The sequence below is a fragment of the Prionailurus bengalensis genome, chromosome C1 (assembly GCF_016509475.1).
Source record: "Prionailurus bengalensis isolate Pbe53 chromosome C1, Fcat_Pben_1.1_paternal_pri, whole genome shotgun sequence".
Taxonomy (NCBI): domain Eukaryota; kingdom Metazoa; phylum Chordata; class Mammalia; order Carnivora; family Felidae; genus Prionailurus; species Prionailurus bengalensis.
In genome coordinates, this window is record NC_057345.1 from 21402158 (window position 1) to 21415450 (window position 13293).

At 42.1% G+C, this 13293-nt stretch overlaps 1 protein-coding gene across 10 annotated transcripts in view; it reads left to right on the forward strand.

The window, feature by feature from the left end:
• Positions 1–13293, forward strand: part of LOC122480177 (mediator of RNA polymerase II transcription subunit 18) — a 135599-nt gene that overhangs the window by 119963 nt on the left and 2343 nt on the right. For all 10 annotated transcript variants that reach the window (XM_043574220.1, XM_043574224.1, XM_043574221.1 and 7 more), the window contains 5 exons: positions 309–462; positions 5510–5565; positions 6888–6949; positions 9236–9373; positions 10061–10137. In XM_043574220.1, coding sequence (XP_043430155.1) covers positions 309–462; positions 5510–5565; positions 6888–6949; positions 9236–9373; positions 10061–10137 — 487 coding nt within the window. The remainder of the gene's footprint in view (positions 1–308; positions 463–5509; positions 5566–6887; positions 6950–9235; positions 9374–10060; positions 10138–13293) is intronic.

Consider the following 13293-nt stretch of genomic DNA (forward strand, 5'->3'; position numbering starts at 1 on the left):
AAATGACTTTGTGTTGTAATTCGGAGGGCTATCCCATGTTTAGATTCTTGTTCTTCTAGCAACCTTCTTTAGAAGGAACGTAGAGAAATGTAGAAGACAGAAGGTATCTTTAGCCCAACTGAATCCATCTGGCTAATTAGATTTTTAGAGGTCTTCAGCTTTACCCCCCACCTCTACATTAGCTGAGTTACCTGGAGGCCAAGTAGAAAGCTGAGAGTTGCGATACTGTTTGTTCAGACACTTGCCTTGTTCCAGGTGAGGTTGGTTGAGCCTTAGTGTCTACTTTTTTTTCTTCCCCTTGTGCAAAGGTGCTCTGGCCAACAAAGTGAAGAGGAAGGACACACTGGCAATGAAGCTGAACCACAGACCCAGTGAACCAGAGCTGAACATGAATTCCTGGCCTCGGAAAAGCAAAGAGGAGTGGAATGAAATACGGCACCAGATTGGGAACACACTGATCCGGTAGTTCTTTGCTTAGAATACATGGATTTTATTTGATTTGGCCAGTAGGTGTGTTAGATACTTACTTTGTGGTGCATTCACTTACCTTTTTTTCTTTTTTGATTTTAGAAACAGCGTAATTTTTAAAAATACACATTGTACACACTTGGATATCCTCTTGGAACTTGAAAATTAAGGAACCAAATGGCTCTTGGAGCTTTAAACCATGAGATAGACATAAATACGGCTTTTAAATTTTCTAGGGGCGCCTGGGTGGCTCAGTCAGTTAAGTGTCTGACTTCGGCTCAGGTCATGATCTCACGGTTTGTCAGTCTGAGCCCTGCATCGAGCTCTCTGCTCTCTGCAAAGCCTACTTTGGATCCTCTGTCCCCTTCTCTCTCTGTCCCTCCCCCACTGCCTGTACTCACACTCTCCCTCTCCCTCTCTCTCTGTCTCTCTTTGTCTCTCTCTCTCAAAAATAAATAAACATAAAAAAATAAAAGTTTCTAGAGAATCTGTCTCAGTCAGTAGAGTATGTGACTGTTGATCTGGGGCTCCTGAGTTCAAGCCCCATATTGAGCATGGAGCTTACTTAAAAAAAAATTGTAAGTAATTCACGTGGTTCCCAGGCCAGCAAGACTCCTCTGTCATGTATCCAGTTACTCAGCTATGAGGTGTCAACCCAATTAAAGATCACACCCATATTTTTCATTGTATCTATTTCACATGTTCCACGTATCTGCCTTTGAAATTTCAAAGTGTTAGTATATTTTTCAAGTCAGGTGGAACCAAAAGCATAGAGAAACTGAATGCAGGCCAGCTTCCTGCACATGTAATGTACACAAAGTCCAGGTATATAGATAGCTGTTGGACCAACTCAGATGTTTCTCTTGGTAGAGTGAGGAAAAGGAAGTGGAACTCTTGGCATATTCTTAACAAAATAATTAACTTAGGGTGTTCATTAATTGAGATCTATTCTTTCCTGCCTCAGACACCTGGCTTTGCTATTGGCCAGGATGGCAATCTTAATGCAGAACTGTGGCTCTCTGGGTGTCAGCAAGAGACTATCAACAATAGGAATTAGTTTAGAATGAGAATCTTTGACAACAGGTTACTTTTTCCAGGGCGCCTGGGTGGCTCAGTTGGTTAAGCGTCCTACTTCAGCTTAGGTCATGATCTCGCAGTTTGTGAGTTTGAGCCCTTCATCGGGCTCTGTGCTGACAGTTCACAGCCTGGAGCCTGCTTCAGATTCTGTGTCTTCCTCGCTTTCTGCCTCTCTCTCTCTCTCTCTCTCTCTCTCTCTTTCTCTCTCTCTCAAAAATAAACATTAAAAAAATATTTAAATATTTACAGGTAAATCTGACAAAAGATTGTGTAAGACCTGTTACATAGCAGGATATAATAAAATCCTGCTGAAGAAAGTAAAGAAGAATTAAATAAATGGAGAGAAATACCATATTCATGGGTCAGAAGTCTCAAGTACCGTAAGATAACAATACATACAATTCCAATCAAACTAACCCCCAGAAGGCTTTTTTTTTAATTGGCAAACTGATTTAAAAATTCTTATGGAGGGGCGCCTGGTTGGTTCAGTCGGTTGAGCATCCGACTTCTACTCAGGTCATGATCTCACAGTTCATGCGTTTGAGCCCTGCATTGGTCTCTGTGCTAACAGCTCAGCCTGGAGCCTGCTAAGGATTCTGTGTTTCCCTCTCTCTCTGCCCCTCCCCCGCTCATGCTCTGTCTCTCTCTCAAAAATAAGTAAACATTTTTTAAAAATAAATAAAATAGGGGCGCCTGGGTGGCGCAGTCGGTTGAGCGTCCGACTTCAGCCAGGTCATGATCTCGCGGTCCGGGAGTTCGAGCCCCGCGTCGGGCTCTGGGCTGATGGCTCAGAGCCTGGAGCCTGTTTCCGATTCTGTGTCTCCCTCTCTCTCTGCCGCTCCCCCGTTCACGCTCTGTCTCTCTCTGTCTCAAAAATAAATAAACGTTAAAAAAAAATTTTTTTTTTTAAAAATAAAAATAAAATAAAATAAAATTCTTATGGAAATATAAAATACACTAGAATAACCAAAGCAACTATGAAAAAGAACAGGGTTAGAGGACTAACACAATATGATTAAGACAGATTATAGGGGTGCATGGGTGGCTCATTTAGGTAAGCGTCCAACTTCAGGTCAGGTCATGATCCCACAGTTTGTGGGTTTGAGCCCTGCATCGGGCTCTCTAATGTCAGTGCAGAGTCTATTTCATATACTCTGTCCCCATCTCTCTCTGCCCCTCCCCCACTTGCTCTCTGTCTCAAAAATAAACTTAAAAAAAAAAAAAAGGATATAGGGCACCTGGGTTGTTCACTTGGTGTCCAACTTCTGCTCAGGTCATGATCTTATGATTCGTGAGTTCAAGCCCTGTATCGGGCTGTGCACTGGTAGTGCAGAGCCCGCTTGGGGTGCTCTCGCTCTCTCTCTCTCTCTCTCTCTCTCCCTCTCTCCCTCTCCCTCTCCCTCTGCCCCTCTCCCACGCTCACTCATGCACTCTGTCTCAAATAAACTTTAAAAAAAATTTTTTAAGATTATAAAGCTAAAGTAACCTAATCAGTGTGGCATTGACATGAAGATAGATAAACTGCACGGAAAAGAGAGCCCAGAAATCCACCCACCCGTATATGTACAGCCCATTTTTGAAAGAGGTACAAAGATAATTTCATGAAGAAAGGATGGTTTTTTCAACAAATGGTGCATAAAAATTACTTCAGTCCTTGCCTTGCATCATATACAAAAAATTAACTCAAAATGAATCCTGCATTTAAATATGAGAGCTAAAGCTACAAAACTTCTAGAAGTTAGATTTCTCAGCCATGATCTCAAAAGCATGATTCTTAAGTGAAAAACATTGATGAACTGCACTTCATCCAAATAAAACATTTTTGTTCTTTGAAAGACACTGAAGAGAAGGTAAAAAACAAGCCACAAACTGGCAGAAAATATTTGTGAATCATGCATCTGACAAAGGCCTTATATCTAGGAAGAACTCACCAAACTTAATAAGAAAACAACAACCCAATTCTTAAAAGGTGGGGAGAAGATTTCAAAGAAGATACACAGATGGCAAATAAGCATATGGAAAGATGCTCAACATCCTTAGTCATTAGGGAAATGCAGATTAAAACCACAGTGAGAAACCACTCCAAGACCAGTAGGTTGGCTAAAATTGTACAATTTAAAAGACTAATAATACCAAGAGTTGCTAAGGATAAGGAGCAGCTGGATTCTCATACACCGGTGGTGGTAGCAGTGTAAAATAGTAGAACTATTTTAGGAAACAATTTGTAAATTTCTTTTAAAAAATCAAATGTAGGGGTGCCTGGGTGGCGCAGTCGGTTAAGCGTCCGACTTCAGCCAGGTCACGATCTCACGGTCCGTGAGTTCGAGCCCCGCGTCAGGCTCTGGGCTGATGGCTCGGAGCCTGGAGCCTGTTTCCGATTCTGTGTCTCCCTCTCTCTCTGCCCCTCCCCCGTTCATGCTCTGTCTCTCTCTGTCCCAAAAATAAATAAAAACGTTAAAAAATCAAATGTATGATCCAGCTATTCCATTAGCTATTATTTCTAATAGCCACCCTAAAAAAAATAGAAACAACATAAATATCCATCACAGGGCAAATGGATGAACAAATTGTGGCGTGATCATTCAGTGGAATACTGCACAGGAAAAAAAAAAGCAACAGTTTATGATGCTACAACTCAGATAGAGCTCAGTAATTATGCTGCAAGAGGGTTGACCAAAAAAAAAAAAAAAAAAAGCACATACTATATTGTTTTATATAAGATTTTTTTAGGGGCACCTGGGTGGCTCAGTCGGTTGAGCGTCCAGCTTCAGTTCAGGTCACGATCTCACGGTTTGTGAGTTCAAGCCCCGTGTCAGGCTCTGTGCTGACAGCTCAGAGCCTGGAGCCTGTTTCGGATTCTGTCTCCCTCTGTCTCTGCTCCTCCCCCACTCGTGCTCTGTCTCTGTCTCTGTTTCTTTCTCTCTCTCTCTCAAAAATAAATAAAACATTTAAAAAAATTTTTTTTTATTTTTTTAATGTTTTATTTATTTTTGAGAGAGAGAGAGAACACGAGTGGTGGAGGGTCACAGAGAGAGGGAGACACAGAATCGGAAGCAGGCTCCAGGCTCTGAGCTGTCAGCACAGAGCCCGACATGGGGCTCGAACTCACAACTGTGAGATCGTGACCTGAGCTTAAGTCAGACACTTAACCGACTAAGCCACCCAGGTGCTCCATATATAAAATTTTAGAAATTGAAAACTATAGGTACATAAAGCAGGTTTATTTGCGGGGGGCAGGGAGATTGAAATTATAAAATGGAAATGAGGGGTCTCTGGGTGGCTTAGTTCGTTCATCATCCCACTCTTGATTTTGGCTTAGGTCATGATCTAACGGTTCATGAGGTCAAGCCCCGTATCAGGTTCTGTGCTGACAGCTCAGGGCCTGGAGCCTGCTTCAGATTCAGATTAAAAAAAAGAGAGAGAAAGAGAGAGAGACAACTTTAAATTCCAGTAGTTGCGAAATCACTGGTTTAAAAATCAAAAGAAAGATATCAGAGTCGTGAGAAGGATTGTAAAAATATATATCTATTAAAATCTCAGTCCTCATTCTGGTTTTCTGGGTTAGAATTTCTGTTACGTGTCTTGAGGGCCTGTGCTCCTTCCGCAGGTCTGTTTGGGAGCTTCCAGTCCAGTGCAAACCTTCACTTCACAGATGAGTACACCCAGGATCTGACTGAGCTCTTTTGTGGTGACAGGGCTCGTTAATATCAGAGCTAGCATTGGAATCTTTTCCTCCTGTTTGCATGTACAGTTTCTTTTTATGTTATAATATCCATGTTAACACTTTCAACATGAAAATTGTTTCATAAACAATCAGATAAACAAATGAAATACCAAAACAGTTTGAAAATGTATTGCTTTCGTGCTAATGTAGGGGCTAATATAAACGGAGAGCAAAGCAATTCTGAATAAGTGGAATTGGGAGGTTTAACATGGGCAATACCCTTATTTATCTCCTTTTTAGACGACTGAGTCAAAGACCGACAGCAGAAGAACTAGAACAGCGGAATATACTACAACGTGAGTCCGGCTCTGGGCATAAAGTTGTGCAGCTTTTCTTTGTAGATTTCTGACTTTAAGGCACATACTAGAGTAGAGAAGAGAAGCATTTTCTGCAAGGGCCAAGGAGAGGGTGTTCGGCCCAGGAAGGACTATTCATATCTTTTCTCCGGAAGGAACAGAACTCCCCCAAGCTTCCTTTACAAGATATCAGTATAGTATTGCTTAGTGTACTGGGAACCTCCAGAAAATTTTGTTCTGATATTCTCACAGTATCCTGAGACCTGCTTTGGCCATGTGGGAGGATTTGACAGCATGTGGCAGATACTGCCCAACTTTCCTCCTCAGGGAAGTGAGGTTGTGGCTGTGCACCTTCCTATTCCTAGTGGACTTTGAGGGCTAGGGCCCAAAGCGAGGCCCAGATGCAGGAGCCTTCCTGTCTTTTTCATTTTTTAAGACTTTGGTACATCTAAAGTCACAAAATAAGACCATGTGTTTCATTTACTTTCTATGTGCATAATTACCTTCCTAAAATAACATTCAATCTGATATACATTTGATTTAGTTTTCCAGATTATAGGATGAGTTTTGCCCTTAAAATCCACCACACTGAGAGGATTAGGCTTCATAGAGTTACTTGTGGGCATGCTCCGTCTGCCCAGTCCATCCCCCCTGTTCCCTCATCACTATGTGGATATATACAGCTTAGTCACTAAGTGAATTTTAAGCTTAGAAACCTTTGTAGACATATCACATGAAATTTAGTGTGATCTCCATTCTTCATTCTTGGGGGTTGCTCTTGAGCAAGAATCTGCAGAGTTTTTCTAAAGGGCACATAGTAAATATAATCACTTAAAAATGTAAAGATCCAGGGGCGCCTGGGTGGCTCAGTCAGTTAAGTTTCCAACTCTTGATTTCAGCCCAGGTCATGGTCTCATGGTTTGTGAGATCAAGCCCTATATTGGGCTCTGTGCTGACAGCGTGGAGCCTGCTTGAGATTCTCTCTCTCCCCCTCTCCACCTCTGCCTGCGCACAGGTGCAGGCACTCTCTCAAAATAAATAAACGTAAAATAAATAGTTAAAAAATGTAAAGATCATTATTAGCTCATGGACAGTAAAAATACAGGCAGCTGGCTGGATTTGGTACCGTAGTGCTGCTGACGCTCCTAAGTATTTGACTCTACCAGTTGACAAGAAAATTATCTTGATTGGCCATCCCCAAAGTTCGTATTTTATTCTGACTTGGAGCCTATAAGAAATATCTGCCGTGTGATTACTGAATACTTTGATATGCAAATGGCCATTTTGAAGTAATATTCTTTGTTTTGGACTATTGACTGTAGCTAAAAATGAAGCTGATCGGCAGGCAGAAAAACGAGAGATTAAACGTCGTCTTACTAGAAAGGTATGTAGCCCAGCTGTTCGGTTTCAGTCTGTCTACTGACCACGTATCTTGTATTTGAATGACCTATTTGGTTAGAAAGAAACGTTTGACTTGAATTGCCATAGGTTGCTATGAAAATGTAATACATGATGCAGATACTGAAAACAACACAACATTATCGAGAGCATTTTTGGGGCGTGCCTGGGTGGCTCAGACTGTTAAATGTCTGACTTCAGCTCAAGTCATGATCTCACAGTTGATGACTTCGAGCCCTGCATCCGGTTCTGTGCTGTCAACACAGCCCACTTGAGATCCTCTGTCTCCCTCTCTATACCCTTACCCTTCTCATGCGCTCGCTCTCTCTCTCTCTCTCTCTCTCTCTCTTTCTTTCTCTCTCTCTGAAAAATAAACATTTAAAAAAAAAAAAGCACTTTTGGGGCACCTGGGTGGCTCAATCAGTTAAGTATCTGACTTCGGCTCAGGTCATGATCTCACAGTTCGTGGGTTCGAGCCCCATGTCAGGCTCTGTGCTGACAGATCAGAACCTGGAGCCTGCTTCAGATTCTGTGTCTCCCTCTCTCTCTCTGCCTCCCCCCCCCCCCCCCCGCCCACTCACTTTCTGTCCTCTCTCTCTCAAAAATAAACATTAAAAAAAATTTTTTTTTGAAAAGCACTTTTATCCCATTTTTACTATTTAAAGAATGCCTGGCACAAGGTGCTCCATTAATGTTTGCATAAATTCTGACCTTTTATTTGGCAAACCTGGGATTTGATGTAGACTCTAAAACCTGTTGAAGTAATAGAGACGGTAACAGAAGGAGTGTGTAGCATTCAATTTTGCAAGGCACACTGGTGTTTTCTAATCAGAAAGAACTGAACTGACCCTTAGTGATACCAGAAGTATATAAACCAGAAGTATATACCAGAAGTATAAAAACACCAACTGGGATTTGTCCTTGGTCCCAGATCGAATGGGGTAGAATCTTTTCTGCCCTAGACCTGTGTTGGCTTTTAAGCTTTTTCCTTTCCTTCCCACAATAATAGTTTGTAATTGCCTCCTGTAGATTCTGATTTGGCCTGAACTCTCTAGATATTTCTTTTTTTTTTTTTTTTAATTTTTTTTTTTTTCAACGTTTATTTTTTTGGGGACAGAGAGAGACAGAGCATGAACGGGGGAGGGGCAGAGAGAGAGGGAGACACAGAATCGGAAACAGGCTCCAGGCTCTGAGCCATCAGCCCAGAGCCCGACGCGGGGCTCGAACTCCCGGACCGCGAGATCGTGACCTGGCTGAAGTCGGACGCTTAACCGACTGCACCACCCAGGCTCCCCGATATTTCTTAAAACTTACAAGAATCCCCAGAAGAGCAAAGGATCTAGACGGTTTCTTCCTGATTTCTCCCACTTTTCCCCTTCCCCAGGAACAGAGGAATTATCCTTGCTAGATTGAGGGGAGCTCAGTCTAGAGGCCAGAGCTGGACTCAATGCCTTCAGATTGAGCAGGTTACCTGACTATGCAACCTTAAATCCTGATTCGTTACCAGATCTTGGCATTATTCATAATAAAAGGAAATTCACCCTTTATATTACCCACTAGACCTTGCTTTCATATTAAAGGTATTCGCTTCCTAATGTATTATATGTTAGTGTCTAGCTCTGATCCTTTTGTTCCCCAAAATGTAGTCCACAGACCAGCAGCATTGGCATCACCTGGGAGCTTGTAGAGATGCGGAATCTCAGGCCGCACCTCAGACCTTAATCAAAATCTACATTGTAACCAGATCCCCAAATGCTTTGTATGCATATTAAAGTTTGAGAAACACCGGGTATACTGGTTATACTGGTTTATAGCTATGGTTCTCAATGTTAGCTGTGGCATTCAGGAGCTTTAAAAAACAAAACAAAACAAGGGGCCTCTGGGTGGCTCAGTCGGTTGAGCATCAGACTTCGGCTCAGGTCACGATCTCATGGTTGATGAGTTTGAGCCCCGTGTCGGGCTCTGTGCTGACAGCTCAGAGCCTGGAGCCTGCTTTGGATTCTGTGTCTTCCTCCTCTCTCTCTGCCTCTCCCTTGCTCATGCTCTGTCTGTCTCTGTCTCAAAAATAAATAAACAATAAAAAAAATGTTTTTAAACAAAACCTCCCAATACCCAGAATCTTTGGGAATGGACCCAGGGATCAGTCATGTTTAAAGGTCCCCAGGCAATTCCAGTGTGCAGTAAGGTTGAAGCGCTGGGTTAGAGGCGGTTTGAATGCATGATTGATGCCTCATCCCTGGCATAATGAATTAAGAGGCTCCATTTCTTTCAGCTCAGTCAGAGGCCGACTGTGGCTGAACTACTTGCCAGGAAGATTCTGAGATTTAATGAATATGTGGAGGTAACAGATGCTCAAGATTATGACCGGCGAGCTGACAAACCTTGGACCAAACTGACCCCTGCTGACAAGGTGCCTGTTTCTGTGTGTGTGTGTGTGTGTGTGTGTGTGTGTGTGTGTGTGTGTGTCTCTATTTGAAGAATGTAATACACTAACTAGAAGGGGAAAACATAATATTTTTACTTTTTGATATGTTAAATTTCTAATCAAGATATAAAATGCCAAGATGTACGAACCAAAACTTTATACTAATGACTCCATCACCACCACCATCACCACAACCAAAATAAATAAATAAATAAATAAATAAAATCCTTGCTACATCACAGAGTCCACAAATCTGGAAGGAAATAAAACACATTTTAATGGTGGTTATTTCTGTTGGAGGGAGTTTGGGTGGTCTGTTTTAGTAATGACCTGTATTTCACTTGTATAATAGGAAAAGCATTTTTACATGCTGTAAAACTATAAAACTATAAAAAAAGTATATAAAAGTTACACTATCTCTTTTTAGCTCTCTAGGTGTTCTGATGTAACTAGAGAGATTCGGTTTATAATGAGATAAATAGTATTAAGAAAGGCGACATGTACCAGGCTGGGCGTGTGGACCTGGCTCCTTTGCTCGCTCCGGGTTGCCTGCTATGGGTTGCAGTGACTCATGAAGTTAATAAGCACAAGCGAGAATAAATGGCAAATGACACTGCTATATGTACTATGGCCGACAGAAGATGCTAAAACATTTTTGTTTCTACTCCACAGGCTGCCATAAGAAAAGAATTAAATGAATTTAAAAGCTCAGAGATGGAGGTTCATGAAGAGAGCAAACATTTTACACGGTAAGCGCCAAATACTGTGAGCTAAGTAGAGCTCTACCACAAAACAGACACAACAGAGTTGTCCAGATGGGAAGGACTCTTAATGCCATCATTAAAAGAAGCAGACAACATGTTGACTGCAAGAAGACTACATTCAGAGACAGGGATGACAACTAAGAGGCAGTAGGAAATGCCTATACTGAGTGTGGCATTTTACGTGTATTATTTAATCCTTGCGATAACCCCACAGGCTTTCTTAATATCCCCATTTTGTTGATGAAGAAACAGGCCCAGGAGCACCTGACTGGCTCAGTCGGTTGAGTGTGACTCTTGATCTCAGGGTCATAAGTTCAAGCCCCACGTTGGGTGTGGAGCTTATCTAAAACAAGAAAAGAGAAGAGAAGAGAAGAAACAAAACGAAACAGTCCCAAAAAGGTTAAGTAAGTTGCAGAACCAGGAGTGGAAAAAGGAATGACTGGTGGAAAGCCCCTGGGTGCTGTCTTCCTGTGCCTCAGTGTCCCAGGTGTTGTATAAGGAAATTGTTGCTAAGTTAGACAGTATCTCACCCTCTCTGGTTTCGGTTATTTCTAGCACTGCTGATCTTACCAATTTAGTATATAAACTTCATTTTAGTTCCCTGTCTTCATGAAACAAGCCAAGAAGTATTTTGGTGTGGAATTACTATCGTGATTAAGGACCCACCTAAAGAATCAGCTGGCTACAAATGGAATCAATGAAAGTATGTAGGTGACTCTCAGAACATTTATAAAGAGAGGCTAGGAGCACCTGGCTTGCTCAGTCAGAAGAGCATGCGACTCTTGATCTTGGGGTCATGAGTTCAAGCCTCACGTTGGTTGTAGAAATTACTAAAGGTAAACTTAAAAAAAAAAAAAAGGTGGGGTGCCTGGGTGACTCAGTTGGTTAAGCCTCTGACTCTTGGTTTTGGCTCAGGTCATGATCTCATGGTTCATGAGATTGAGCCCCATGTTGGGCTCTGCACTGACAGTGCAGAGCCTGCTTGGAATTCTCTGCCCCTCCCCTGCTTGCATGCTTTCTCTCTAAGTAAATAAACTTTTTTTTTTTTTTAAAGAGGTTAAATGAAGGAAAATACAATGACAATTACAGTTTGCTATAAAAAGAAGCAAGCAAGCAAAGTTGGAAAATAAAATAATTGTTAAACGTTTTTCCATCACAATCCAGGCAAATGGTTCTTTTAATTACAGAATTTTTTTGTACCGAACTGAGATAGTAGAGAAGGCAAATTTTGTTTGAGAGAGACAGAGCACGAGTGAGTGAGTGGGGGGCAGAGGGAGAGAGAGAGAATCTTAAACAGGCTCTACGCTCAGTGTGGGAGAGAAGGCACATTTTTTGAACAGCCAGTAACACTATTCAGGGCAATGTAATACGAACTCAAATAACAAGCCAAATTTGCCAGCAAGAAGACTGTGCTCTAATCTGGAAAAAGACCTGTGCACTACTAAATATATAGTGCAATCAATATGATAAATGCCCCAGTCATTCTAAGTCCTAAATCGGCCAGATTTCGTATCCCAACTCCACCGTTTTCTGGCTATGTCAGTGTTAGCCATTCTCATTGTTGTTACAATAATAATAAAGTACTATAGCGAGCAACAATAAAAGAAAGAGTCATAGAGATGATGCCACTTAGGCTGGATCTTAAAGCACGTGAAAGAATTTATTTGAACAAGAAGGAAGGAACCAGCATTGCCAAGCAGCATTGTAAGCAGAGGGACCAGCATTAACAAGGCTACGGGAGGTGAGCCAAGTGCACACTATCTCTGGGTTATGGAAAATGTCACGGAGCAGGGGACACATGGGAGCAGTGTGGTGAAGAGGAGACCAACGCAATGGGTTAGGGTCACACCCTGAAGAGCCTTGACTGTTACGCTAGGACACTGGAACCACTGGAGTTCTGAGCGTTTCAGGTGGAGCTCTGGTGGATCGATGGAAGGTGACGTAGTAGGACAAAGAAACTAGCAGCAAGGAAGCCAGGCAGGAAGTAACTAAACTAGGGACGCTTGGCTGGCTCAGTCAGAAGAGCATGCGACTCTAGATTCGGGATCGTGCATTTGAGCCCCACGCTGGGTGTAGATATTACTAAAAAATAAAAATAAAAATAAAAAACTTTAAATAAATAAATGTATGTATGTATGTAACTAAAATAGTCACAGGAAGCACACTGGTAGCCAACCAGGGAAGCGATTGTGAGAATGCGAGAGAGATGGATTTGGACACCATTTCAAGCACAGGACCAGGTTGGGCAATCTCTTGATTCCAGGGATGAATTAAAGAAAGTAGTCAAGGGACTCTTAGATCTCAAACTTGTCATTTTTGATGTCTGCGAAGTCAATGAGGAGTTGAGGTGAACACTTCAGGACATTTATTCAGCAAATATTTATCACACACCTGCTACCTGGTAGATAACAGTACTAAGGAGGTGCTTAGAATAGAACATAGAACAAGATAAAGTCCCTGTCCTCAAGGAGCTTTTCTTCTAAAAGCAGAAGGCAGACGGTAAACAAACTGGAAAACACATTGTGTATGTTGAGCTTGACAAACCTGTGACACACTGAGGTGGAGATGCCTAGAAGACAGTTGGATCTTCAGGCTGAGAGCCCAGGGAGGGAAGCAAAGCCTCAAAATATAAAATCATGAGTGGCTCTTAAGGGGAAAATTGTTTGTGGAAAATGAACCAGAAAAGCGCTCTAGGGAAAATAGGGCTCCTTGCTGGCTTAGTCCTTGAGTGACTCTTGATCTCGAGGTCATGAGTTCAAGCCGCACATTGGGTGTGGAGATTACTTGAAAAGAGAGAGAGAGAGAGAGAGAGAGAGAGAGAAGAAGAAGAAAAGTTAGGTAGAATTAGAGTAGCAGAGAGGCAGTTTTTAAAAATTAGAGCGTAGGGGCGCCTGGGTGGCTCAGTCGGCTGAGCGTCCGACTTCAGCTCAGGTCATGAACTCGCAGTCTGAGTTTGTGCTGACAGCTCAGAGCCTGGAGCCTGTTTTGGATTCTGTGTCTCCCTCTCTCTCTGACCCTCTGCCGTTCATGCTCTGTCTCTCTCTGTCTCAAAAATAAATAAAAGTTTAAAAAAAAAAAATTAGAGCGTAACATTTCATGACTATTCATATAATCACAGCAAAACAAGCTACAATACCTGGT